A 23,833-nucleotide genomic window follows, 5' to 3' on the forward strand; every position below is an offset into this window, starting at 1 on the left:
TTCTCCCCCCCCCGCTCCCTGCGCATAGGTCGGTCCGGCTCGTCACCTTCGCCGCTCCGGAAGGGGCGGGGCAGGGTGAGGGTCAGTGCGGGCGTTGGGCGTGTGCGGGTGCCGCTCGTCCCAGCGCGCCACAGCCCGTCGCAGCCGCCGGCCCCGCCATGCCGCCGCCGGGCCAGACCCAGCTCCCGGACTGGGACGGCCTGAAGCTCCGCGTGCGGACCCTCATCGCCTCGCACCGCGTCATGATCTTCAGCAAGAGTTACTGCCCCTACTGCAATAAGGTGAGGCGGCGGCGGGGGTCGCCTCGGCGCGCTGCCCCGCGCGGCCTCCCCTGGAGCCGGCAGCCGCCGGAGCGGGGGCTCCGGGAGCCGCCTCCGCCGTTTGGGCTGCTGGGCTTTCCGCGGGGAGGAGGCAGGTCTGGAGCGGCCGCCGTGCGAGGCGGGAGGCATCTGCCCTGAGGGCGCCTGCTGGCGCGGCTGGCGGCCCGCCCGGGGGGGGGGGGGGGCTGGGGAGCCCCCGGTGCGGGGGTGCCGCTGCTTGGGGTTTAGCGAGTGCAGCAGCCGTGCGGTGTCCGTCCCTCTGAAGTTAAGCACCAAGTGACACCCCTTGGAAAGCCCCTTAGCGGGCCTGAAGCGAGGCAGAGATCCGCGCGGGCGGCGCTTCCCCTTTGCGGCCTGGGTGAGTGTGCGGGGAGCTCTGCGCGGTGTGCTTGTGCATCAGCCAAAAAGCTTTGCTGTTACTGGAAGGTCAGGGTGCTGGTTGTGTTGCTTTCTTACTGAAAGTCTGCTTTGCTGTTCAGCTTGGACAAAGCTGCATCCCTGGGGAGGGATAAGTTAAGTTTTCCCCTCTTTTCCAACCCCTGAGGGAGAGGGTTGACTCTATAGCATGAGCTGGCTGTAATATGTGTTTAAAAAAATCACTGTTGATTAATTGTGATGTTTACAGAAAAAAAATCTTTCTAGCCCTGGTTAGGCATCAATATCACAGGGTAGTTGTAAGTACTGAGCCAGAATCATTAAAGAAAAACAGGTTCTTCATTAGAATTTTCTGATACCAGCAAACTATACTCAGGCCATACAGAATCTAGGTGTTTGTAGGCACTGTGATTCTTGGATGAGAAAGAACATGTTACAAAATTTATTTAAACCTCATAGTACCATATTTGGTGTGGTCGTGGTGGAAAAACATAATTGGAACCGTGGGATTGAGTCCTGGTGTTCCTTAGTGGAACTGGCAACCAGGAAAACACTCAGAAGCTGCACTCCCATGTGTAGGTCAGGTTTAGTTCAAGTAGCTCTTGTGAGGGAGGAGATACGAGACCTTCTTGTAGAAAACTTAAGTCAATGTATCTTATCTCACTTGTAGCTTAACTGAGGTTTTGGGAAAGGAAGCTTCTGTGTATGAGAGGATAGGCAAAACCAATGCTTTCTCTCCAAGAATGTTTTGGCAGAAAGATAGTATAGCATAGTAGGCAGCTTGCATCCTTCTAAAATTTGCTTATTAACCAACTTAGTGGAAGTTTTAGCAAATGAAGGGTTGGAGTCTTGCTCAAGTCCAGTCCACAAAAATGTTATCTGCTGTTGGGGAGAAATCCTTTTGTTGAGGACTTCGTTGCTGTCCACTGAGAAATGCTGAAGTCATGCCTGTCCATATTGATCTGCATGCTTTTGGTGATGGTGATTGCTCAAGTGTTGATGTGCATGGCACTCATTCCAGTGCTTCTGAGATCGTACAACAGTACAGTGACTTTTTAAATCATGCAACCTTTCCTGTCATCTGTTTCTGGTATTGCAGTGAGGCTAGACTAACACTTTAGGAAAACCAGACTTGGTTGTAGTCTGGTAATCTAGGTTGATGTTCTTTCCTGCATTTGTTCAGAGCTTCTCCATTAGACAGGGTGCTTGCATCAGGGAAACAATCAGATATAAGGAATATTGTCTTGGAAAGAATGAATATTGCACGTAGGAGGTCCCTCTCTCACTGCCTTTTCTGGGAGGGAGAGTTCAAAGACCCTGTATGGATCTTTGTGAAAGAACAAGTGATAAACTTGGAGGTGATAGGGTGGGTGGGAGGGAGGAAGAGGTGATTACTGTAGTAGGCAGATTTCCTTGGCTTACTTCCCTGTTTGGAACAGAAGAGAATGGCAATACAATGAAGAAAAAATGCAGAAGAGGTATATATTGCAGAGAGAATTAGAAGAAGAAAGCTTATGAGAGAAGGAAGCCACACATGAAACATTAAGTGATAAAACAAGCTATCTGCAACAGTATGAGTATTAAAAACTCCTACTGAAGTCTTGGAAAATAGTGAAAGGAATGGGAGAACAATGGGTAATGCAACATCCTTGCTAGCTGATCAAGTCTGTGGAATTAATGAAGTGGATATAATTTGAAAGTGTAGTTACAGCTTGGGTACTTATCATGTAATCACGTAGTTTTGAGTTCTTAAAGACAGATGGCTATGAACAGCATGCACGGTGTCTGTCTTCTACTGTGAATGGTTGTTAGCAATGTGCTTTTGGTAGGATTAATAGAAAAACTGATTATGTTTAGCACTAGTGCAGAGAACACTCATGCTCTAAAAGGACGTAATTTGGGCAGTGGGAAGAATTCTTTATTTCAAATTGAGGTAGCCATGCTGGAAGGAAAAGATAGAAATGCCTAAAGAAAACATAGGGGTTTAGCATGAAAAATTGTCTGAACACTGATGTGTGGAAGTTATTTTAAGAGCAACAACTGTGGTTGATGGAAGTTGCTGGTTATTCTAGTTACATGTTGTGCTATTACCAGTTACATTCTGTGTCCACAGGGGTTTCTGATCAACTCAGCTGTAGCTATTGTAGAATGTTAGCTGACAGGTGAACCAGTAGACCTAGGACATGCCATTATTACTTAACTTTACTGTATGAAGTGTATTTCAAACCTGCTTACCTACCTTAGTGGCAGAAAGCATCTCCAGGAAGGTGTTTCTGAAGTGTTAGAATCAATTCCATAGTTTCAAAGAAATTATCTAGTGTTTGATCATATCTGGAAATTTTTTGAGTCGCTGTTTTTGTGAAAACTGGAAGGGTTTAATAGGTAAATGAGGCCATTACATTCGTCAGAAGGGAAGTAAATGGTTATATCAGTGACTGTGCAGCCTAGTATCCATTCCCAGACACTTGCTGGAGAAATCAAATTTTTACAATTGGAGGTGTAAGAAAGGAAATTTCCCGGTATGCCACTGAGGTTGCCAGCCCTGTGTGGCTCAGGAATTTCTTGACCTGAGTTTGCCGTTAGTTTTAGCGAGTTAAAAGGTTTCAGTGGATTTTTTCTTTCATTAGTTGGTCTAATAGATCATTTGATCTCCTTTTAATTTTGGCTTTTACAGTGTCAGGTGGCAATAAGTGCTCTGGTTTATGTATTGCATGGAGGTTTACTTTTCATTTCAAAATTGTTTTCTGGTAAATGCAGTCGTTGCTCTTTGCTCCAGCAAGTGTTTCTCAGAAATCGTTTCCTGTTCACCTTATCTAGATATTACTCATGATTAGTGTGTGTTATCTTTCTACTCCTAGTAATTTTCTTTTCCAAACTGAAATAATCTATTATCTCTTGCCTGTATTGAAGATTTCATAACTGATCATTACTTGTTACTTTTCTTGGTTTCATTAGCATGACACAAGCATGATCTATTCATGAGTATAAAGTGTAATAGCTACTTCTAACTAGGATGCTGACATTAGTCTGTTTTTTTCTCCATATCCTCAGTAGAGAATAAAGTTTGCCTAAATGCGTTCTTAAATCTGTCCTTTCTTGAGTGTAATCATTTCTTGTTCTGCTCATGTCCTCTGTCCTGTCCTGCCTGCTGCCAGCTGCTGGTTGCACTGCTAACAGTTTAAAAAACAAAAGAACTCACACACACACTAATGAAACCTTGTCTGTTACTCTGCTGCTTTGCTACAAGCTGAAACAGCAGCCAAGCAGCTAATTTTGTGACTTCCCTCCAGATTCTTAGCTTATCACTTTGTAGTAGAGATCTCTTTAAGCTTTGCTTTTTCAGATCTTTCACGGCATTCATCTTGGGTTTTGTAACAGCAGTTGCAGAGTGGGAGGTCTGGAACAGTTCCACTGCCGTTTCACTTTCGTTCAGTCCATAGCCATACTCATTCCAGTAAGCAAGCCTGAAGGTAATTGTGAGTTTAGGAGAGAAGTCTTTAGGGCTACCTAGATGGTTAGAGGACTGAAGCACTGGATGTGTGGAGAAGGAGCTCAGTTTGCTCAACCTTGAGAAGGCTAAAGAGGGATTTTAGTTGCTGTCTTGAGCTATCAAGTGGGAAGACAACCACACTGTTCTCAGATTTGCAGAGTGAAAGGATAAGGGCCATGTCCTGCCCAAAAAATACAAGTTACGACAAGAGATAGTCCAATGAGATAAAATGGAAGCTCTTTACTGTGAGGATGGTCAAACATTGGAACAGCTCAGACAGGTTGTGGTATCTTGGTCCTTGAAGACATTCAGAACTGGAATGGACAGTGCTTGAGCAACTTGATCAACCTTAACATCTGGCTCTGCTTTGAGCAGGGAGTTGGATCAGATGTCCTCCAAAGGTCCCTTACAACCAAAATTATTCTATATTTGTAGAACTAATGTAATCAGTAATACAAGCAGAGCTTTTTTTTGTACATTACAGTTGATAAATGATGTGGTAAGCAACTTACTATGTAGTTGGTATAGAATACAAAAGCTGTGTTTGTTGTCCTAAAGCTGAAACTCCAGTAGAAAACACTGGAATACTCGGCTTTTGGCATAGTAACAGCATGGATCACAGCAACAGCAAAAACATTTTAGTCACCGTATTTGACATCTTTAAGCTTATTAGATGTGACTCAACTTGCTCTTAGTGAAGTGCTGTCAATAAATTTGAGGTTCATCAGAAAGATGATTGTAAAAGGTTTCTTCTGAATTGGCAGCAACTTAATGTGCTTCATTGTTCAGACTCTGTGTTGGCAAGTGGATCCATCACAGACAAGTAGTGCTTCTTGCTAGAGCTGTTTTCACATCCAGATAGTTATGATTAAAGCAGATATTTTTTTGGCGTTGCCTTACAATATCTATTGGCATGGATAAGTCTGTGAATTATATTTCAAAGGAGTAAATGCTGCTGTAGGTAATACTGCATCCTATGCCATGAGGTATGACATAGTCTATGTGGAAGGACAGTTCACAATTTCAGTACTGCCAGTTTAACACATAATGTTATCGTAAATATCTCTGTTCTAACAGGCTACCTGATTTGAATCTGTTAATGGTACACTTGGTCCATCCTGAACTGATGTTAGGAAAACACCCAGAATTCTGCTGGGTTGAGGGGGGCCGGTAAATCCACAGAATGGTCGGGGTTGGAAGGGGCTTGTGGAGATCATCTAGTCCAACCCCCTGCTAAAGCAGGTTCACTGAGAGCAAATTGCACAGTCACATCCAGGCAGGATCTGAATGTGTCCAGAGAAGGAGACTCCACAGCCTTTCTGGGTAATCATGTCTCAGTGCTCTGTCACCCTCGAAGTAAAGAATTTTTTCCTCGTGTTCAGTTGGAACTACATGTGTTGCAGTTGGTGCCTATTACTGAAGAGCCTGGCCCCATCCTCTTGACACTTGCCCTTGCGATATTTGTAGGCATTGGTAAGATCCCCTCGCAGCCTTCTTCAGGCTAAACAGGCACAGCTCTCCCAGCCTTTCCTCATAAGGGAGATGCCTCAGTCCCTTAATCATCTGTGCAGCCCTGTGCTGGACCCTCTGCAGTAGTTCACTGTCTTGAACTGGTGAGCCCAGAACTGGACACAGTCCTCCCAGGTATAGCCTCACTAGGGCAGAGTAGAGTGGGAGGATCGCCTCCCTTGACTTGTGGGCCATGCACCTCCTAATGCACCCCAGGGTACCATTGGCCTTCTTGGCCATAAGGGCACACTGCTGGCTCATGAGTGACAGCTTTCCTCCAGAACTCCCAGGTCCTTCTTCACAGAGCTGCCTTCAACAGCAGGTCTGCCCCAGCCTGTACTGGTGCATGAAGTTATTCTTCCCTATGTGCAGGACCCTACACTTGCCTTTATTGAACTTCATTAGGTTCTTCTCCAGGTCTCACTGAATGGCAGCGCAACCTTCTGGTGTATCAGCCACTCCTCCCAGTTTTGAATAATCAGCAGACTTGCTGATGGTACACTCTATCCCTTCACTGAGGTCATTGATGAGTAAGTTGAACAAGACTGGACCCAGTACTGTCCCCTGGGGAACACTGCTAGCCAGCTAGACTCTGCATCGTTGAACACAGCCCTCTGAGCTCTGCCTTTCAGACATTTCTCAATCCACATCACTGTCCACTCATCTAACCCATGCTTCCTGAGCTTACGTATGGGGATGTTATAGGACACAGTGTCAAAAGCCTTGCTGAAGTCAAGGAAGACAACGTCTGCTGCTCTCCCCTCATTGATCCAGCTAGTTGTTCCATCACAGATGGCTATTAGGTTGGTCAGGCATGATTTCCCCTTGGTGAATCCATGTGGATGGAGTACTCTTGATAACCTTCTTCTCATCTCTAAGCATGTGGAGGAAATCCAGGATGAGCTGTTCCATCACCTTTCCAGGGATGGAGGTGAGGCTGACCAACCTGTAGATTCCTGGGTCCTTCTCCTTGCTGTTTTTGAAAACTGGAATGACATTGACTTTTCTCTAGTCCTTGAGCATCTCTCCTGTTTTTCATGACTTTTCAAAGATGATGGAGAGGCTTGGCAGTAACATCTGCCAGCTTACTCAGGGCTTAGGGGGTGCATCCTGTTGGGGCCCGTGGATTTGTGGGTGTCAGGTTTGCTGAAGTGATCTCTAATGTGATCCTCCTCAATTAAGGGAGCGTCTTCCTTTCTCCAGACTTCCCCTTTTTGCTCCAGGGTCTGGGATGCCTGAGGACTGGTCTTGTCAGTAAAGACTGAAGAAAAGAAGGCATTCGGTAACTGCCTTCTCTGTACTTTTCATCACCAGGGCACCCACCTCACTCAGCATCAGGCCTGCATTTTCCCTAGCCATCCTTTTCCTGCTGATGTACTTGAAGAAGCACTTCTTGTTGTCCTTAACATCCCTCACCAGATTTAATTCTGAATGGACCTTAGCCTTTCTTGTCACCTCTCTGCATGTTCTGATGACATTCCTATATTCCTACCAAGTGGCCTGTTCCTTTTTCCACTTTCCATAAATGTCTGTCTTCTGTTTGAGTTTTGCCAGAGGTTCCTTGCTCATCCAGACAGGCCTCCTGTTCCCTTTGCTTGATTTCTTCCTCATAGGGATGCACCTATCGAGCTTGGAGGAAGTGATGCTTGAATATTAGCCAGCTCTCTTGGACCACATCCCCACCTTCCAGATCCTTAACCCACTGGATTCCTCCAAGTAGGTCCTAGAAGAAGCCAAAGCTAGATCTCCTGAAGTCCAGGATTGCAATCCTACTTACTGCCCTGCTTCTTCCACACAGGATCCAGAACCCCACCATCTCATGGTTGCTGCAGCCAAGACTGCTCCCAACCTTCACATCCCCAGCCAGTCCTTCTCTGTTAGTACAAGGTCTGGCAGCACACCTTGCTTTGTTGGTTCCTCTACCATCTGCATCAAGAAGTTATCAATGCTCTGCAGAAACCTCCTGGGCTGTAGGCACCTGGCTGTGTTGTCTTTCCAGCAGATACCAGAATGGTTGAAGTCCACTATGAGAGCCAGGGCCTGTGATCATGAGGCTAGCTCCAATTGTCTGTAGAAGGCCTCATTGACTTCCTTTTCTTGATCAGGTGGCCTGTAGTAAACACCCACAACAGCGTCCCCCATGTTAGCCTGCCCCTAAATCTTTATCCATATTCTCTCAACTTGTTCTACGTCCACCCCTAGGCAGAGCTCAATACACTCCAGTTGCTGTCTCACATAAAGAGCAACTCTACCACCTTGCTGGTCTGTCTTACCAAAAAAGTAGGTAGCCATCCACAACAGCATTCCAGTCATGTGAGCTATTCCACCGTGTCTGTATTTGCAATGAGACCATGGCCCTGCAACCGCGTGCGGATCTCAGATTCTTCCTGTTTATTCCCCATGCTGCATGTGTTGGTGTACAGGCATTTCAGCGAAGTAATCAAGCATGCATCTCAACTAAGTTGTCGTTTAGGGTGGCTTGGTTTTTTTTTTCTTTTTAAGACTAGGCTTATATAGAGAGGTCTTTTATTTGTTGCTGACTACTGGATGCGTGAAACATGATTCTAGGACATACTGTAGTGCTACTGTATCTGCATTTATTCATGGCAATGCAGGAGAAAAGCAGCCTTTTAATGACCAAGCATCTTCAGAATGCTTCTCCTGCTTAATGGAAAAGAATAACAATTTTAAAGGTTGAAAAATGTAACTGTTACCTTCTGATATCAACTCTCTTAATTCACAGGCAAGATATGACTGCTTTAGTAGAACAATGGCAAACATGTTAGAACCACTCCTGCCTGCTCCTGGAGGCTGAGGCAGGTGGTGTTAAACAGCAAACCAAAAATCAGAGCTAGAAAAAAAAAATTAAGAGATCATCTAGCCTTGTCCCCTGCCTCAGGGTAGAAGGAGCTGTAGTTGAAACATTTTGGACATGTACTTCGAAGCCAGTCACTGATGAAGATTATCTACCTAGGCAATACATTCCAGTGTCTCCTATGCAAAAAAACTTTTCCCAAAGTCTAATCTCAATCTCTTGATGCAGTTCAAGACCATTAGTTCTTACTCCATCCACTACTGCTTCTCTTCCTTGAGGTAGTCAAGGAAGTTTTAAACACAGCTATTTCTTTCCTCATCTTTTCTGTGTTAAACCCAACTCACTGATTCCTTAAAGCAATCGTTCTCTGCCTGTTCTAAAACTTCTCTGAAGTACAGCAGCCAAAAGTGAATGCAGTGCTGGTAGGCATGAGCTGTCCTAATACTGAGTACACTTGAAAAGTATTGCCTTTTCTGTAGCTTTTTATAATGCACTTTTTTTTTGCATTTACTTGACAGTGTTTTGTTTTGCATGCTGTCCTCTGCTCCCTTTTTTTTTAATTATTATTATTTCTTCCCTTAGTACTATCAATGGATGTGGCTGCTACTTTCTCTCTTTTTGATGTTTTTCCATATGGCGGTTATTCTCATGGCTTTTGATACCTGTCAGGGATGGAGAAGTCTGCAGCTAAGCAAACTGTATATAGAAACTTATGGTAATGAAATTTGTATTTGAAAGTTGCTGCTATATGGGTTGCTTAACCTGAGTGCTGTTAAATAGTCTGGTTTCGGTGAGGAATGTGCAAAATGTGGTAGTGCCAAGCTTTACAAAACCCATGTAAAGCTAGACCCTCGAAGCATAACAATGGAGACTTAAAATTGTGTTAGTCCAGCAATCAAGTTTTACCCTGAGCTGTGTATCAGATCTTGTGAAACCTTTGCACTGGCACGTTGTGTCTGTTTCTGTCGTAGGTGAAAGAGCTCTTCCGCTCTCTGCATGTGGAGTACTATGCTTTGGAACTTGATGTAACTGGTAAGTAGAAAGAAAATCTATCACAATGCTGCTTAACTAAAAGTGGGTTACTGCATGACTTTTTAAGCTGTCCTGAACTAATTGGAGGTATATAAAACAAAATCAATTTTAATATATGCAGAGATAAATGCGATTAGGCTTCAACGGGGATTTTAATACAGGATGTGTTTTTAATGTAACTGAAGGCTTTTACTCTTTCTGTACAAATCGACTGATAGAGGATGTGAAATCTCGTTTCTCTTTGACAAGCTATGTCTTTTGGGAAAAAGCCTGTGGTGTTTTCCTCCTACCCCAGGTTCTTTAGTGGCTTTAGTTTAATTGTTAATGTTTGACTGGGTATATGGGTGACCTTCGTAAGGAAAGTTGCAGAGTCTTTGGAAGGAAAGGTAAATGCCAGTACCTTGGCTGTTGTTAGAGGTGTGTGTTTGTTTTTTTTTAAGCCCAAGCTGCTTTAGTATTTGTACATGTAGTGCCTTGTGCGTATATGTACGTAATAAACATAGCTTTTAATGTAGTTTTGAGAACAAGTGGTTTCTAACATAATTCTTGGTAAACTCTTAATTGTACTGTTGGTAAGCTGTTGAATGTGTGTTACCTTTTTATCTTTAAAAAACAGTTTCTGGTGCTTTTTTAAAATGCTAATGCTTGTGCCTAAGCAGTGTTTGAGAAAAATGTATGTATTGATGCACGGCATCTCTTACTTATTTTTACTTTTTATTACAGTTGTGATATGAACTAATTATAGCCCAAGATATGCAAAGTCCAATGCACAGTCATTTTTTCCTGGAATTACTTCTAATCAATAATGTATTGCAACAGCTCTGATTACTAATACTAAATAGATAGGGTCTTGGAGTAGAAAGATTGTAGTCGAAGTGATTGCTGTAAATTCTCATTCCCATGTTTACTGCTGGACAGCTGCTGAGAGATCCCAGTTTAGCCTGAGTATAGGTGCTGGTGATTCAGATAATGAGTCAGGTAATGATAATCTTAAAACTGGAAGGTCTAAGACAATATAGTGGGTTTAAAAAGTCTAAAGGTAGCTTTAGGGGAAGTAGAAGGAAGAGCATGTTCATTCTTCCTATCCCTATATTCTCATAATATAAAGCTGCTGGGCAAAACTATGTGCACTTACACAGAACATACTCCAAAACCAGACAATTCTCATGAAAGAAGAGCTGTCTGTATGATATCCTGTGATATCTGGAAAAGAATTTTTGTGTACTACCAAGTGTGACACTGTCGGGAAGAGGCTGATAATCCAGGAAATAGAGTTTACTCCCTGTATTACTTCAACTTTACTCCATTCTGTAGAATCATGGCTTGAAGTAAGAATTTGTCTTCTGTATTTAAGCATGCTCGTTTGAGAAGTAGTTTCTGAAGAATGGCTTATGGTCAGGAAGTCTACAGATGTGATGCTTATAATTTTCTTGGCAGGCCTACAGTATATTGCAGTCCAAATCTTTAATACTTCAGGTTGTTTTAAAAGCTCCCTTGAAACTTGTTCTATAATGTACCTGTTCCTTTTATTCTTAGCTGATGGACCCAGTATTCAGCAAGTGTTAGCAGAGCTAACTAATCAGAGGACAGTGCCTAATGTATTTGTGAATGGAACCCACGTAGGTGGCTGTGATTCAACTTACCAGGTAACTTTTCTTTAAAAATCAGCTGGAAGTAGACAGGACAACTGAGTAAATTTGCTGTTTGGTCATAATGAAACTTTGTGTGACATATTAGACTGGGCAATCTAGGTTAGAGAAGGCAGTGTCATTCAGTTTTTGTTTGCTCAGAAATGTGTGTGGTAATTTGTTGGTTTTTTCCCCTCCCAGGCTTATCACGATGGATCACTGCAGAAACTTCTTGGCGATAGCAAGGATGCAGAACCCTATGATTATGACCTCATTATTATCGGTGGTGGCTCAGGTGGACTTGCGTGTTCCAAGGTATGACAGGAAAATTGCATTAAAGAATAGGTTGTATGTGAAGCATCTTCAAGAGTTAGTCTCTATTAATCCCACTAGTATAAAACAGCCTATATTTTGATGATTATTACCATTCAGCTTGTCAATTAATGGATCAGTAGTGGTCTAATAATGTGCTTACGCAGGAAATCATGGTCTGTGTGGACCAGTTTCTAGCCAATGTCTGTTCAGGTCTCAATCCTAATAATCAGGTTTAGGTTCCTGGCTGAAGTTGGAAACAAGTTTAGGTATTTTCTCTTCATGTGTAGTACGCAGGGTTTTTTAACACTTCCAAATGGTAATCTGGAAAACTTAAAGGCTACTCCTGAAGCAGTTTTGACTGTTTAGGAATCGGGACCACCAGTCATCTAAAATGAAGTGCTTTCAGCTGTTCTCTCAAGGAACTGGTTCACTCCTTAGTTTTCTTTCTAGCTGCTTTTTCAGAAATGGTAATAAGAGATTGTGCACATCTTATACCATTAGCTGTTGTTCAGAGTCCCTCAGGGCCTAAGGTGTGGATTCAGTTTTCTCTTCTGCCTGAGGGATTTGAACACACACTCCGCACCTCTCAGCCAGGTATCCTAACCGTCAGTTTATGGTTTGGGCATGGTGATGTTATTGACAGCCTTGGCGACTGCTGTACAACAATATGGTTTAAGCATGCAACTTTCACTAGATAAATGTAAGGCAGGCAGGAAAAGGTGACAACTGAATTCTTCAATTGGCCAATTGGCCATTTTCAACATGCTCCAGATCTTTTCTCACAGTGCCTTCTGGGACATTGGTTATAAACTTGGTGATAATTACCACACTGTTGAGAGTGGGAGAGGTCAGGTATTCACAGAATACAAGATAGCTGGGTAAACCTTGCTTGAGGCCAGGATTGCCGTAACTGTGCAGGAGTTCTTCAGCAGATTTGAGGCACCTACAGATTTCATCCAAGCCTTTGAAAGATCAAACGATGGTTAGTTTAACTCGAGTACCTTGTAATTTCTTGGATAGAGTATCATAGGATTATTCAGGTTGAAATGGACATGAGGATGATGTCTAATCTAAGTTTCTGCTCCAAGCAGGATCAAGTCTGAGGTCAAACAAGATTATGCAGGACCTCATTCTATTGGGTCTTGAAAACAGCCAGAGTAGAGATGGCACAGCCTTTCTGGAAAATCTGTTTCACTGCTTGAATGTCCTTCTGGTGTGAAAGTTCCTTATACCTGGTCTGAAACTCTTATTTCAGCTTATGGCCACTGCCTTGGTCCCTCCACTACTCACCAGGGTGGAGGGCCTGGCACAATCATCTTAATGACCTCCTCAGAGGCTTTGGAAAGGTGATATTGAGTCAGCCTGGAGAAAAGGTGGATTTGGAAGGGTATGTGTCAGGTTCCCTCACCCTTCTCCATAAGGCCTGTGCTCCAGCCCCCTGAGCATCTGGGTGGTCCTCCATTGAACTATCTCTAGTTTAACATCACTTTTTTATTCACGAACATGCCAAGTCAGTCCTGCCCTCCTGAGAGAAATGGGGAGCAAACGGCATAAATATTTGTTTGTGTGAAGTAGGAGAGGATCATAGGCTGATATGTCCACCTTGTACCCTCTTCAGATCATGGCTTTTGGTGGTGTTGGATGGTATGGGTGCAGCATTGAACATAAGCGTCCATTCAAGGTCTGGAACAAAGTAATAGTTTTTGTCTAGTGAAGGAGATAGAAGAGCCATATATGATAATGAGGCTAACTAGCAAATGAGCCTTTTATTAGTGCTAAGTATATCATGACTGTAAATGAGCAGACATTCTTGGCCATGCAGAAAGCTAGCTAATGCTGACTTGTCTCTGTTTTTATAGGAAGCTGCTACCTTGGGAAAAAAAGTAATGGTATTAGATTATGTTGTTCCAACGCCTCTTGGAACCTCATGGGGTAAGCTGTTAACTTGTATTTTATGTTTGAGTGCCACTGATACATGCTGAGTTCTTAGATATTATGGATTTGTATTCTTAGAAAGTGTGGCTGAATTTCTATAATTTTGGAACACAGATAACAAAAGAGTTGTTTTCCTGGTGTGCCTACTCTTCAGGACAGTTATTTCTGCTTTGTGCATTCCTAACTCTCAGTTCTTTGTCAAATGTCGTTCCAGTTCCATTCACTTTCAAATCATGTCCAAATAGCATGTGTGTGTGTGTTCACATTCTCATGTTTGTGTGGGCTTTTTTGCCTTTTAGTTCTGTTTTGTGGACAACTGATCTAGGCTACCTCTAGGACAATATGACTGCATGGCTCTGCATGCCTCACCTTTCCATAATTAAAGACAACTGTCTGACTTTATTAATGCTATTGGCAGTTGAGAATGAGTAAGGAATTTTATTGGCCAAGTTTTGTTGAGTCGAGCTATGAATGTGCTTTCATAGCTAAGATTTCAAACAAATACGTAATTCAAATTCCACTAAACTCAGGAACTCTAGGCTTTTTGCCTTGCTTGCCAATCTGACTAAAATCTGAACCATTCTGAAGTATCCTGGGTCAGTGTTTAAGACAACACATTGTACCCTTCTTGGTGCAATGAGTCAAGTAACTCTTAAACTGAATTATGAACTTTTTAAGCTTAGTGTGTTCATTGTATTTTAAAATCTCTTACAACAGAAGTGTCACGTTACTTGGATGGTTATAGCAAACATCACCAACTGATATATGGATGATTGTACAAAGCACATGGTAGGAAAAGCATAAATATCCTGTTCACACAGCTAACAACACAGTTCTTTCCATTTTAGGACTTGGTGGCACGTGTGTAAATGTAGGCTGCATTCCTAAGAAGCTAATGCATCAGGCAGCACTTCTGGGTCAAGCACTCCAGGATTCAAGGAAGTACGGATGGCAGTATGAAGAACAAGGTTAGTAAGAACGCAGAGGACAGACCAGGACAGAGTACAGATGAGACTCTGAGCTCAAGATCATTCTTCTACTTTGGACTTAGTAAACTAGAGGCAGAGTTCAGTAGTTTTCTGAGGTGAATCAGAAGGCATCCTCCTTCTGAGTAATAGAAACCTTCAGGATTGAAATGTAATTGTGTTTTGTTTCCCATATTATGTGAATTAAATGAAAGAGCTTCTAGAATGGGCTTATTTCGGATAGTAACAAGTCAAGTAAATATTAGTGTAGTAGAACAAGACTTTAATGTGTATCCTCATAACTAAAAATAATGCTGTTTTGTTCGCATGATGTACAATGAATAGGGCTTAATTTTTTCTTTAAGGGTTCATTGCACTTTGATTTGTTGAAATACAAAATTAATGTCTTGTTTCAGTGAAACATAACTGGGGGATCATGGTAGAAGCAATTCAAAACTACATTGGTTCTTTAAACTGGGGCTATCGAGTGTCCTTAAGAGAGAAGTCTGTGACATACCTCAATTCTTATGGGGAATTCATTGAACCACACAAAATTAAGGTATGTGCTGTTTTTAAAACATTTAGTTAGGAGGAAAAACTTGTGTTCTAAAACCGCCTTTTAAAATTCAACATGAAGCCTTTTCCTTGTAGGTGCTGCCAGTTTAAGTCAACTGAAGTTAAAAATTCATTTGTGAAATAAGTTATTGACTCAAATTATTGTACTTTAGCACATGCCTCAGTATTTGCAAACCTAGTGGCTTATGCAAGAGTAATGTGGATATCTGTAAACTTAACATCGTGCATGAACAGACTACAGTGGTCTCGGTTGCTGATTCCATGACTGAGGTCAGCCACCTCAGTGAGGACAGGAAAAAAAAACCAAAAAAAGGAAAGTTTTAGCTGTATGGTTTTGCCACTTGGGAAATCTTCATGCTAAAACAAAAAAACCCTACTGAAATTAAGTTCATATTAAGCACTTGCGTAACAGCACAGCTAGAACCTTATGCTGTATCAGCGTAAGAATTAAACTGTCAGTTTTGCAAGACAAAACATGCGCTGGCAATCTTGCTGTAAGTGATCATATTGTAGCAAAGGTAACTTCAAAGTGCATATTGAAGACAACTGTTCGGTTCAGTGGGTGTAATTCCCTGTTTTCAGTATGAGTTTATGAAGGCTGAACTATATGCGTTTCAAACAGACACCAGCACCGAAAAACTTACCTCATCTACCAACTGTTCTAGTGCACAGGTGTGCAGGTCATCTGCTTAATTGTCCTTATTCTATAAATGAAGTGGAACAGAAAGACTTTCAGCAGGAGGTTACACTAGATGACCTCCTGAGATCCCTTCCAACCTGAATTACCTGATGATTCGATGAGAAGTTTCCCTTCATTTGTGTTTGAAAATAGCTGAAGAGCAAGAACCAAAGTCAGATTTTGAGAGATGCATTGCCAAGATGGAATTTCCCAAGACCAGGGGCCTCTAGAGGTTGAATTAGTTTGAATTCATTTAAGGTTGGGTCTTAGGCCCTCTAAAATCGTGTAACTAGATTATTTTTTTTAATTGGTTCTCAGGCTAATGTAGAAATTAATGTTACTCTGTCACTACCATTGTGTTGGCTTTTTATTGGAAATGAGGGGCAGGGAGGGCTTAATTTGTTGTGGCTTTTTGTAACTTGAAAGTAAAGTTATTGTTGTTATGAACAATCCAATCTAAATGAGTAGTTTAAATGGGCAGGATTCAGAGTTAATTATTGTAAGTGCTCTAACTGATGTGAGAAAAGCCTGATAGTTTGTGGTTTAAACCTGCTGTTCTTCGGTGACCTGCATGGCTGTCTAAATGCATTAGTTCTTGTTTGAAACTGCTTGTTCTTGATTCTTAAACATATCCACAATATTTAAGGAGAGGATTGCTGAATTTTTCAATTTTTTTAAACTTAAAACCTGTTACTATCATAAAGACTGTAACTGTGTCTATATAAACAGGCAACTAATAGAAAAGGACAAGTAACCTATCACACAGCAGAGACTTTTGTCCTGGCAACAGGAGAGAGGCCGAGATATCTGGGTATCCCTGGAGATAAAGAATATTGTATTACAAGGTAAGATGAATAGGCATAACAGGATGAAGTTAGTCTGCTGTAGTGTTTGCAAAGCCAAACAAGCTTGTGTTTAAAGAACCTTGTAACTTACACTTCTTTTCTTTCTAGTGATGACCTCTTCTCCCTGCCTTACTGCCCTGGCAAAACTCTTGTTGTGGGTGCTTCCTATGTGGCTCTAGAGTGTGCAGGATTTCTTGCTGGTCTAGGTCTAGACGTCACAGTGATGGTGCGTTCCATACTCCTTCGGGGCTTTGACCAAGAAATGGCGGAAAAAATAGGTGCTCACATGGAAACACACGGCGTAAAGTTCATCAGGAAGTTTGTACCTGTTCAGGCAAGTGCTTTCTTCAGGTTTCTTCCCTCCATGCAAAATTACTTTAAACAGCACGTGTAGAATGCATGTGCTGTCCTGGAAGGTTTTGGTTCGGTATGGGAATAAATGTTTTATGAGATTAAGCTTTCTCTTACTGCTGAATGATAGATTAGTAGGTTAAGGTTTGAAGTGGCAGTGTAAGTGAGCTCTGCTGTTTACAAATATTTATGCAGGTTGAACAGCTGGAGGAAGGCATGCCTGGAAGACTTAAAGTGACAGCAAAATCTACTGAGGGACCAGAAATCTTTGAAGAAGAATATAACACTGTAAGCATTTCTGGATTTGAAATAACTACGTATAGCAACACGTGAAAATGTATGAAAAAAACTTTAAAATTTGTTCAGGAAAAAGGTAAAAGGAAATACTGCTTGAAAAAACGTTCATGTAAAAGTTACTGGCAGAAAAAAATACGTGAAAAGTGAATATTAATCTTTGACCCCTGTTAGCAGAATGGGTGAAACATTGTGTCTGGACTTTCATGGGAACACTGGTGTTGCTTCTATTTTTGTTCTGATATTAAAGTTTTGCTGTTTGTGTCTGAAACAAGTTGCACATGGGGGAGCCTGAACTGTTGGTGGCTCTTTTAAAGATTTTTTTGAAAAGTCACTTCAAACATATGCTTCACGGAGTGTTTTCAGAAAAAGGCCAAAGGAAGTATTATGCTGATCATGCTTTTCTTGCATAAAATTATTGCATTTATTTTTTGGGTTTTTAGGTGTTGATAGCCATTGGTCGTGATGCGTGTACCAGAAATCTTGGTTTAGAGACAATTGGTGTCAAAATCAATGAAAAGTGAGTATTGCTCAACTCCCTTAAGCCACTGAATGTAGTGATTTTTTTTTTTTACCTCTTTAACATTACTTGATGATAGTGATGCTCTCTTGCTTCAATCGTCACTCTCCTAGCAATTATGTGAACCTTTAAAACTTTTTCTCTCCTGGATTTGAGTACAGTTGTCAATTAACTCAATTTATTTATGTATTTTATAGAAAAACCTATTCTGAATTAATACCTACTTGTTGGCCACTGTGCTTAAGGAATAGATTTAATATATTTGCTTAATTTACTTAAAAACTACAGTTTAATATTCTGTTGAAGTAAACGTTTTATTCAGCTCATGTGGCAAGTTAATTTAGGAATTTGGAGGCAGCAAACTACTTTCTTCCTATGTAGTTAACTTTTTTCTTACTCCTCTCTGGTGTCAGTGCAAAACTCTTGCAAAGCAAGAGGCAGGGTTATGTTGTTTAGGAGAAAAAAAAAATTAAGATCAGGTTGCAGCAGCTGAAAACTTAGTAAGCCAACTTATTTAAACATGAATGATGTTGCAGCTCTTTCCCCTTAGGGGAAAGTGTTCATTGCAAGCTGTATAATCAAGTAAAAGATCGTAAGTCGAAAGATGTCTGAGTAACGTCACTGTCATCAGACACGCACTGTTGCTCAGGTCAAAACTGGCCCACTGAATACTGACTTCAATCATGTGTCAGAGGTAATTGATGCTCTGAAGAGTTTGCAGTTGAACTGAAAAAAGCATAAGCATATTTAATAAAATGTGCTCAGTAGTTAAACTAACGTCTTTGTAGCAGAACTTTTCCCCTCTGTGTTTTGCTGAGTTCTGAGGAAGGTTATGATACTGAACTCTGTTCTCTTTTCTGTTTGTTTTAAAGGAATGGAAAAATACCTGTAAATGATGAAGAACAAACCAATGTGCCTTATGTTTATGCTATTGGAGATATATTGGATGGAAAGCTTGAACTTACCCCAGTTGCCATTCAGGCAGGAAAACTGCTAGCCCGTAGACTTTATGGTGGTAGTTCCACAAAGGTAAGGCTATAAGAATGCAACTTACTTCTGTGCTTTTTGCCTCAAAATTGCAATAACACCAGTTGGTCTGTCCACTGGACTGTGGGCACTGCAAGTGTTGTGTAAAAAAAAAAAAGTGCTAATGAACTTTTCCTGTTATACTGTATAAACTTGAATACTCTAAATATAAATTTTGGTGTTTTTTTTATTTTTAGTGTGACTATATCAATGTACCAACGACAGTGTTTACTCCTTTAGAGTATGGCAGCTGTGGGTTAGCTGAAGAAAGAGCCATAGAAGAATATGGAAAGCAAAACTTGGAGGTGAGAGCACTTAACTTGTAGCTTGAGTCTTTTTTTTTTCTTGGGCTTTGCTGCTTTACACCCAAGGCACAGTGTTTAAAACAAGATTAGTAGGTTAGACAGATAGGTCTTTGGTTGTGGGACTGTTGTCACCTGGCTAACAAGGTATTGGACTCCCAGAAATCCACAGCTGGACTTCATACGGTTTAGAGTTATGCATAGCTGTTTGCATGCTGCTGAGAGGTGTCTGACTTCTGGAGGCCAAACTCAGGTTGCAAAACCGTAGGTGGCTTTTTTGTTGTGAATTAAAAATTTATTGCTGTAGTACGCCAGACTCCCGGGATGATGAACTGCCTATTTTCTGCTTGTTCACTTTACTTGAATTGGGAGTATCGGGTGTAACTTCCTTGTTTTATGGTAATTTCTGGCTTTTGCACTTCTCTGAAGAGTTTTGTTAAAGCTGTTTGCATGCCTTGTGTTTAACTCCTTAAATCTTTCCAATGTACTTGGCATTATTTAGCTTCTGCTGTTAGCTGTTTTGCAGGATAGATTTAACCTTGTAGTAACTAGGTATTAATTTTGTACTACTAAAGCACTGCTCTTTCTGAAAGTATGATCTTAAAATCCTGTATCGTATAGCTGTTGCTATTTTAATCAAGTATTCAAATCAGAGGTACGTGGTTTGCGTCAAGTCTTCCTCTACTGACTTTTTGACTTCTGGAGGATGGACAAGCTGCTTGGGCTGAGGGAGGAACAAAAATCACTGTCTTGTCTAGTATGTGTTATGAAAACCTAGTGGGTTAAATGTCAAACCACCTGTTTGTAAAGACATTAAAAATCAGAATTATGTCTGACTGAATTAATCAAACTATAATGCTCTCTTTCTTGTCGTCCTCCCAGGTTTATCACAGTTTGTTCTGGCCACTTGAATGGACAGTACCAGGCAGAGATAACAATACTTGTTACGCAAAAATTATCTGCAGTAAACATGACAATGTAAGTAGCAAGCTTGAATGGATATGCTGAGTGTATTCTTGAAATGTCTTTTTAGACCAGCCAAAAGACTAGTATCTTTTATTTGGCCTGCCTGAGGCCAGGTCTACCCATTCTGTTAACATAAGTATTTTTTTAAGAGGTCTAATCGGTTTGGCGGGAGAGATGATGGTTTTGTTCTGGTGTAACAGCTGTTTGAGGAAGTGGTAGCTTTATACATCATGAAACTTCATCCTGAGTTCATGTTTCAGGATAGATTTGCAAAGAGATTTGCCAGGATTTTTCTTCCAAGTGGGTTTTGAGTAACTGTACTACCTGGTGCCTTGCTTTATGTTTCTGGACCCTGTGTTTTTTGCCCTCTTCAAAGTACAGAGTTGAAAAACATGTGCTTTGTCTTAGAAAACTGATGAGAGATGGGGATTTCTAGTGATCAGTAGGTGGTTCTTGTGGCAAAAAATAAATGCCAATGTCACCCTGTATTTTTCTACAAAACTGTCTGGGGAAACAGACAAACAAATGAGGGCTTTTGGCATTTAAAATTGGAGAGAACAAATGGCATGATAGAATAGCATGGCCTTTAAGTTAAAAGGAAGTAAGCCTACTCTCTTCCTTATCAGCCCACGTAAACCCTTTCTCAAAGACTGTGGAAAGGTGTAAAGTTATACTTTTGTTGGATCCTTGTTGCATGTAATCCAGATGAAAAGAACATAATGGAGGGAGGGACTTCTAGATTTCTGTGTGAAAGGCGTTTTCCTAGGATGCTGGAGAAGAACGTAAGGTAAATACATAATTATGAGGAATTTGTATCCTGTCTGGCAAATCATAGCTACGCCTGGGCTGGGACATCTCTGGAAGTATGGGAACATCCTGGGAAAATGTTTTAAAACATTGTTTGTATTCCTCTTGATAAACCAATTAAACAGGTTAAAATGGATGAGGTTTGTTTTTCTAGCCTGCTGTCGTCACTCTAGATCTTGCTACAGAGACAGCTTGCTCAAAATTAAAGCCTATAATGTTTACATTTTCCTTCTTGTTAACTTGGAGAGGAAAGGAGCAGCCAGTGAAGCTCTCCATTATCAGATTTTTAACAAACAATGTAAACAGGGCCTCTATCTGACCTAATTTTATGTAGAAAAATAATTTTAAATAACACACTAAATACACTGTATATCTATAAAATCATAAAAACATCTAACAAAACTAGAACCATTTTAGGTTTAGGCAGTATCTTTAAATTAGTGCTGTGCAGTGATTTTAAAACATTCACTTTAAAGCTTGTTTCATTCTGTTATAATGGACTGAAAAGAACGGCAGAACTACTTTCTCTGGAGCAGTTCATTTTTTGGTAGACTCTTGCTATTGACCTGCTTGCGTAACATATATTTTTCGTGTAGTGGGAGTTACATACTAGAGCTTTTGTTTACCTTGCACTAATTCATGTTTTGTTCTCTACCTGTCTTAAAGAATCGTGTGATAGGATTTCATGTTCTTGGCCCTAATGCTGGTGAAATTACCCAAGGTTTTGCTGCTGCCATAAAATGTGGTCTCACCAAAGAATTACTTGATGAAACAATTGGTATCCATCCAACTTGTGGAGAGGTAAGGGAGTGGGAGGGCAGCGCTGGATTTAAAACCTGCTTTTGAAGATGGTTACCTAGATGCAAGAAAAAAGTGCTTTATTTAGTATTTGCTTAACTTCTAAACATAAGGTATTTACATGTGATACAAAAGGTGTTAATTGTGCACTGCAACTTGTTTTCCATTCTAACAGTTCAAAGAAATCTAGTATTGTTACAAGAGGAGACAAATAGCCATGTGGATGGTAATACAGAGCAACAGTAAGCTGTTCTTTTGGTGTCTTGCAGGTGTTCACTACAATGGATATTACAAAATCTTCAGGACAAGACATCACTCAAAGGGGCTGCTGAGGTTAAACCTGCTGTTTTACATGTTTTCATGTTGTGCACACTTGGTTCTGTGGAAGCTCTAATACATCCAACTGCTCTGCAGCAAAATAAACACTTGCATCGGTGTATTGCAGCTGGGAGCGGTGCCTTTGTGAGGCTTCCTCAGTAGATAGTGTTGCAAATGGAAACAGTAATACAGCAGGGAAATCTGGAACTGTAAATCCTGACTTTGCTTGGAATCAGCACTACTGTGCTTCTGTGACGTTCTGGCTCGGAACCTTATTGTGAGGTGAGCTACAACTGATGTTACCATGCAAGGCTGGGAGATCTCTTCATCTGGTCAGATGACTGAACTCTTCCTGAAGGAAATTCTTAAGTTGCACAAGTTAAAGCTAACACTTCTAGACTCCAGTGTCTTGTACAAATGTTTGAGATAGAAGGCACATACAATTGAACGATTCTTGCCAACAGCTTACAGTTAACTGATTTATTTTTGATGCATTTTGTTTTACTTAATTGTATATTCAGTTAAGGTAGGATGCGATGTTGAGCAGTGCAGTTCAAGCACTAGTCTCCCACTTCAACCAGTCTAGAACTTCAAATTAATCGAAGACATTGCTGTGTTAACATTTGTAATTGTTTGACCTCAGGTGACATCATGCCTACAAATGAAATTTTTATCTTAAAGACATCTTGTGTGTTGGGATTGAAGAGCCTAAACCCAAGACCTTGTCAGTTTGCTCTTGCCGATTGACTATATTTAGTGCTAATAGTCTCAAATCTGGTTTCAGCTCTAATGTAAAACAGCACAGAACCTAAAATTAAGTCTGTACTCTTATGTGGAGTATTGAAATCTTGGAGGAGCAAGGTCTGAGTGTAATCTGTCCCACTAATATAGTAGGTGCCTGTCCATGATGGTAATAAGTGTTGTATAGAACTTCTTTGAAGCACGTGTTGCAGCAGAGAGCAATGACTTGGCGTGCTGTCATGCTTTGTGTAGTGTTGTGTACAGTCACTACTCTGAAGCTTTCTTCTACCCCTAGCATTCTGCTCTGGGGGAATTGTGCTTGAATTTGGCTCTTAGTTTTGTCCGAAGAGGTGTTTTGAAAGATTGTTCTGAACACTGTATGATAGTAAACAGTTTTTAACTATTTAATCTATGATGTACCATGGAATTTGAAGTTCAATAAACAATGCATAAACACTTTGTGGTGTCTGACCTCATGATTTGTTACTGCATGCTTGAGATTTTATTGTGCTTCAATTATTTTGTTTATCACATGCAATACTAAAACCTCTGTAGACCTGTGCATGCTGTAATCTTTCAAATGGAGAAACAAGTTGTCTTGCCACATCTGGGACTTGCTCAAGAAATCTTATATGCTTCTATGTGAGTATGTAGAATTCTCTCTCTTGAAACTGAGAAGAACAATTCTTACACCACTTCTGGGTACTCCAGAAGATCCTAACTGCAATATAGCTGAAAGATTTTAGTAGAATCTTAGCTATGGTGTTGGCAACAAATCTTGCTGGAGTTCAAATTTAATAACTCTTGAAGACTGAGGTTTTGCTGTGGGTGCCTAGTAGTAGTGCAAAATATTTTTACTTGACAATGGGGACAGTTGCTGAGCTTCTGGTGTTGCTTTGCTGTAGAGCTCTGAGGAGCTACTTGTTCTGGTCTCTCACAGAAAAATACAATAGAGCCACCTGCTTGCTGTCACTGCTGCAGCAGTGACTTTAAGAGTGGCACTCCCAAAACATTGCATGCCTGAAAGTTTGCCTCTTAATAGGTCAAATGTTACAGTTTGAAGTAAAGTAGGCTTAATAGTAATGTCAAAGTGACATTAATCTCTTAAGTTGAAGTGGATGAACCAGAAACTTATCTGAGCTGTTTTAAAAAGTCAAGGGAGATTAGGGGTGGACAGCAGGTAATATGTTACAGACTTTGCACAATCCAAACAGCTGAAATGAGAC

The 23,833-nt window shown here is 41.0% G+C and overlaps 1 protein-coding gene across 1 annotated transcript; it reads left to right on the forward strand.

Annotated features, from left to right (window-relative positions):
• The first annotated feature begins 69 nt into the window (after positions 1 to 69).
• TXNRD3 (thioredoxin reductase 3) lies at positions 70 to 23,059 on the forward strand. The gene is made up of 16 exons (XM_037384710.1): positions 70 to 281; positions 9,481 to 9,541; positions 11,078 to 11,187; positions 11,371 to 11,484; positions 13,344 to 13,416; positions 14,268 to 14,387; positions 14,801 to 14,943; positions 16,369 to 16,484; positions 16,593 to 16,818; positions 17,031 to 17,123; positions 17,573 to 17,649; positions 18,522 to 18,678; positions 18,873 to 18,980; positions 19,860 to 19,955; positions 21,417 to 21,551; positions 21,818 to 23,059. Exons 1-16 carry the CDS (start codon positions 159 to 161, stop codon positions 21,878 to 21,880), a joined length of 1,815 nt encoding a protein of 604 aa, XP_037240607.1. The 5' UTR covers positions 70 to 158; the 3' UTR covers positions 21,881 to 23,059.
• The last annotated feature ends 774 nt before the right edge of the window (positions 23,060 to 23,833 follow it).

The sequence above is a fragment of the Falco rusticolus genome, chromosome 4 (assembly GCF_015220075.1).
Source record: "Falco rusticolus isolate bFalRus1 chromosome 4, bFalRus1.pri, whole genome shotgun sequence".
Taxonomy (NCBI): Eukaryota; Metazoa; Chordata; class Aves; order Falconiformes; family Falconidae; genus Falco; species Falco rusticolus.

Excerpts from the sequence above, each read along its gene's own strand:
- TXNRD3 (XM_037384710.1), top strand. The coding sequence starts at position 159 with ATGCCGCCGCCGGGCCAGACCCAGCTCCCGGACTGGGACGGCCTGAAG. Across the intron at positions 9,542-11,077 it reads TTTGGAACTTGATGTAACTG|CTGATGGACCCAGTATTCAG; the intron begins GTAAGTAGAAAG and ends TTTTATTCTTAG. Across the intron at positions 16,819-17,030 it reads GGAAGTTTGTACCTGTTCAG|GTTGAACAGCTGGAGGAAGG; the intron begins GCAAGTGCTTTC and ends ATATTTATGCAG.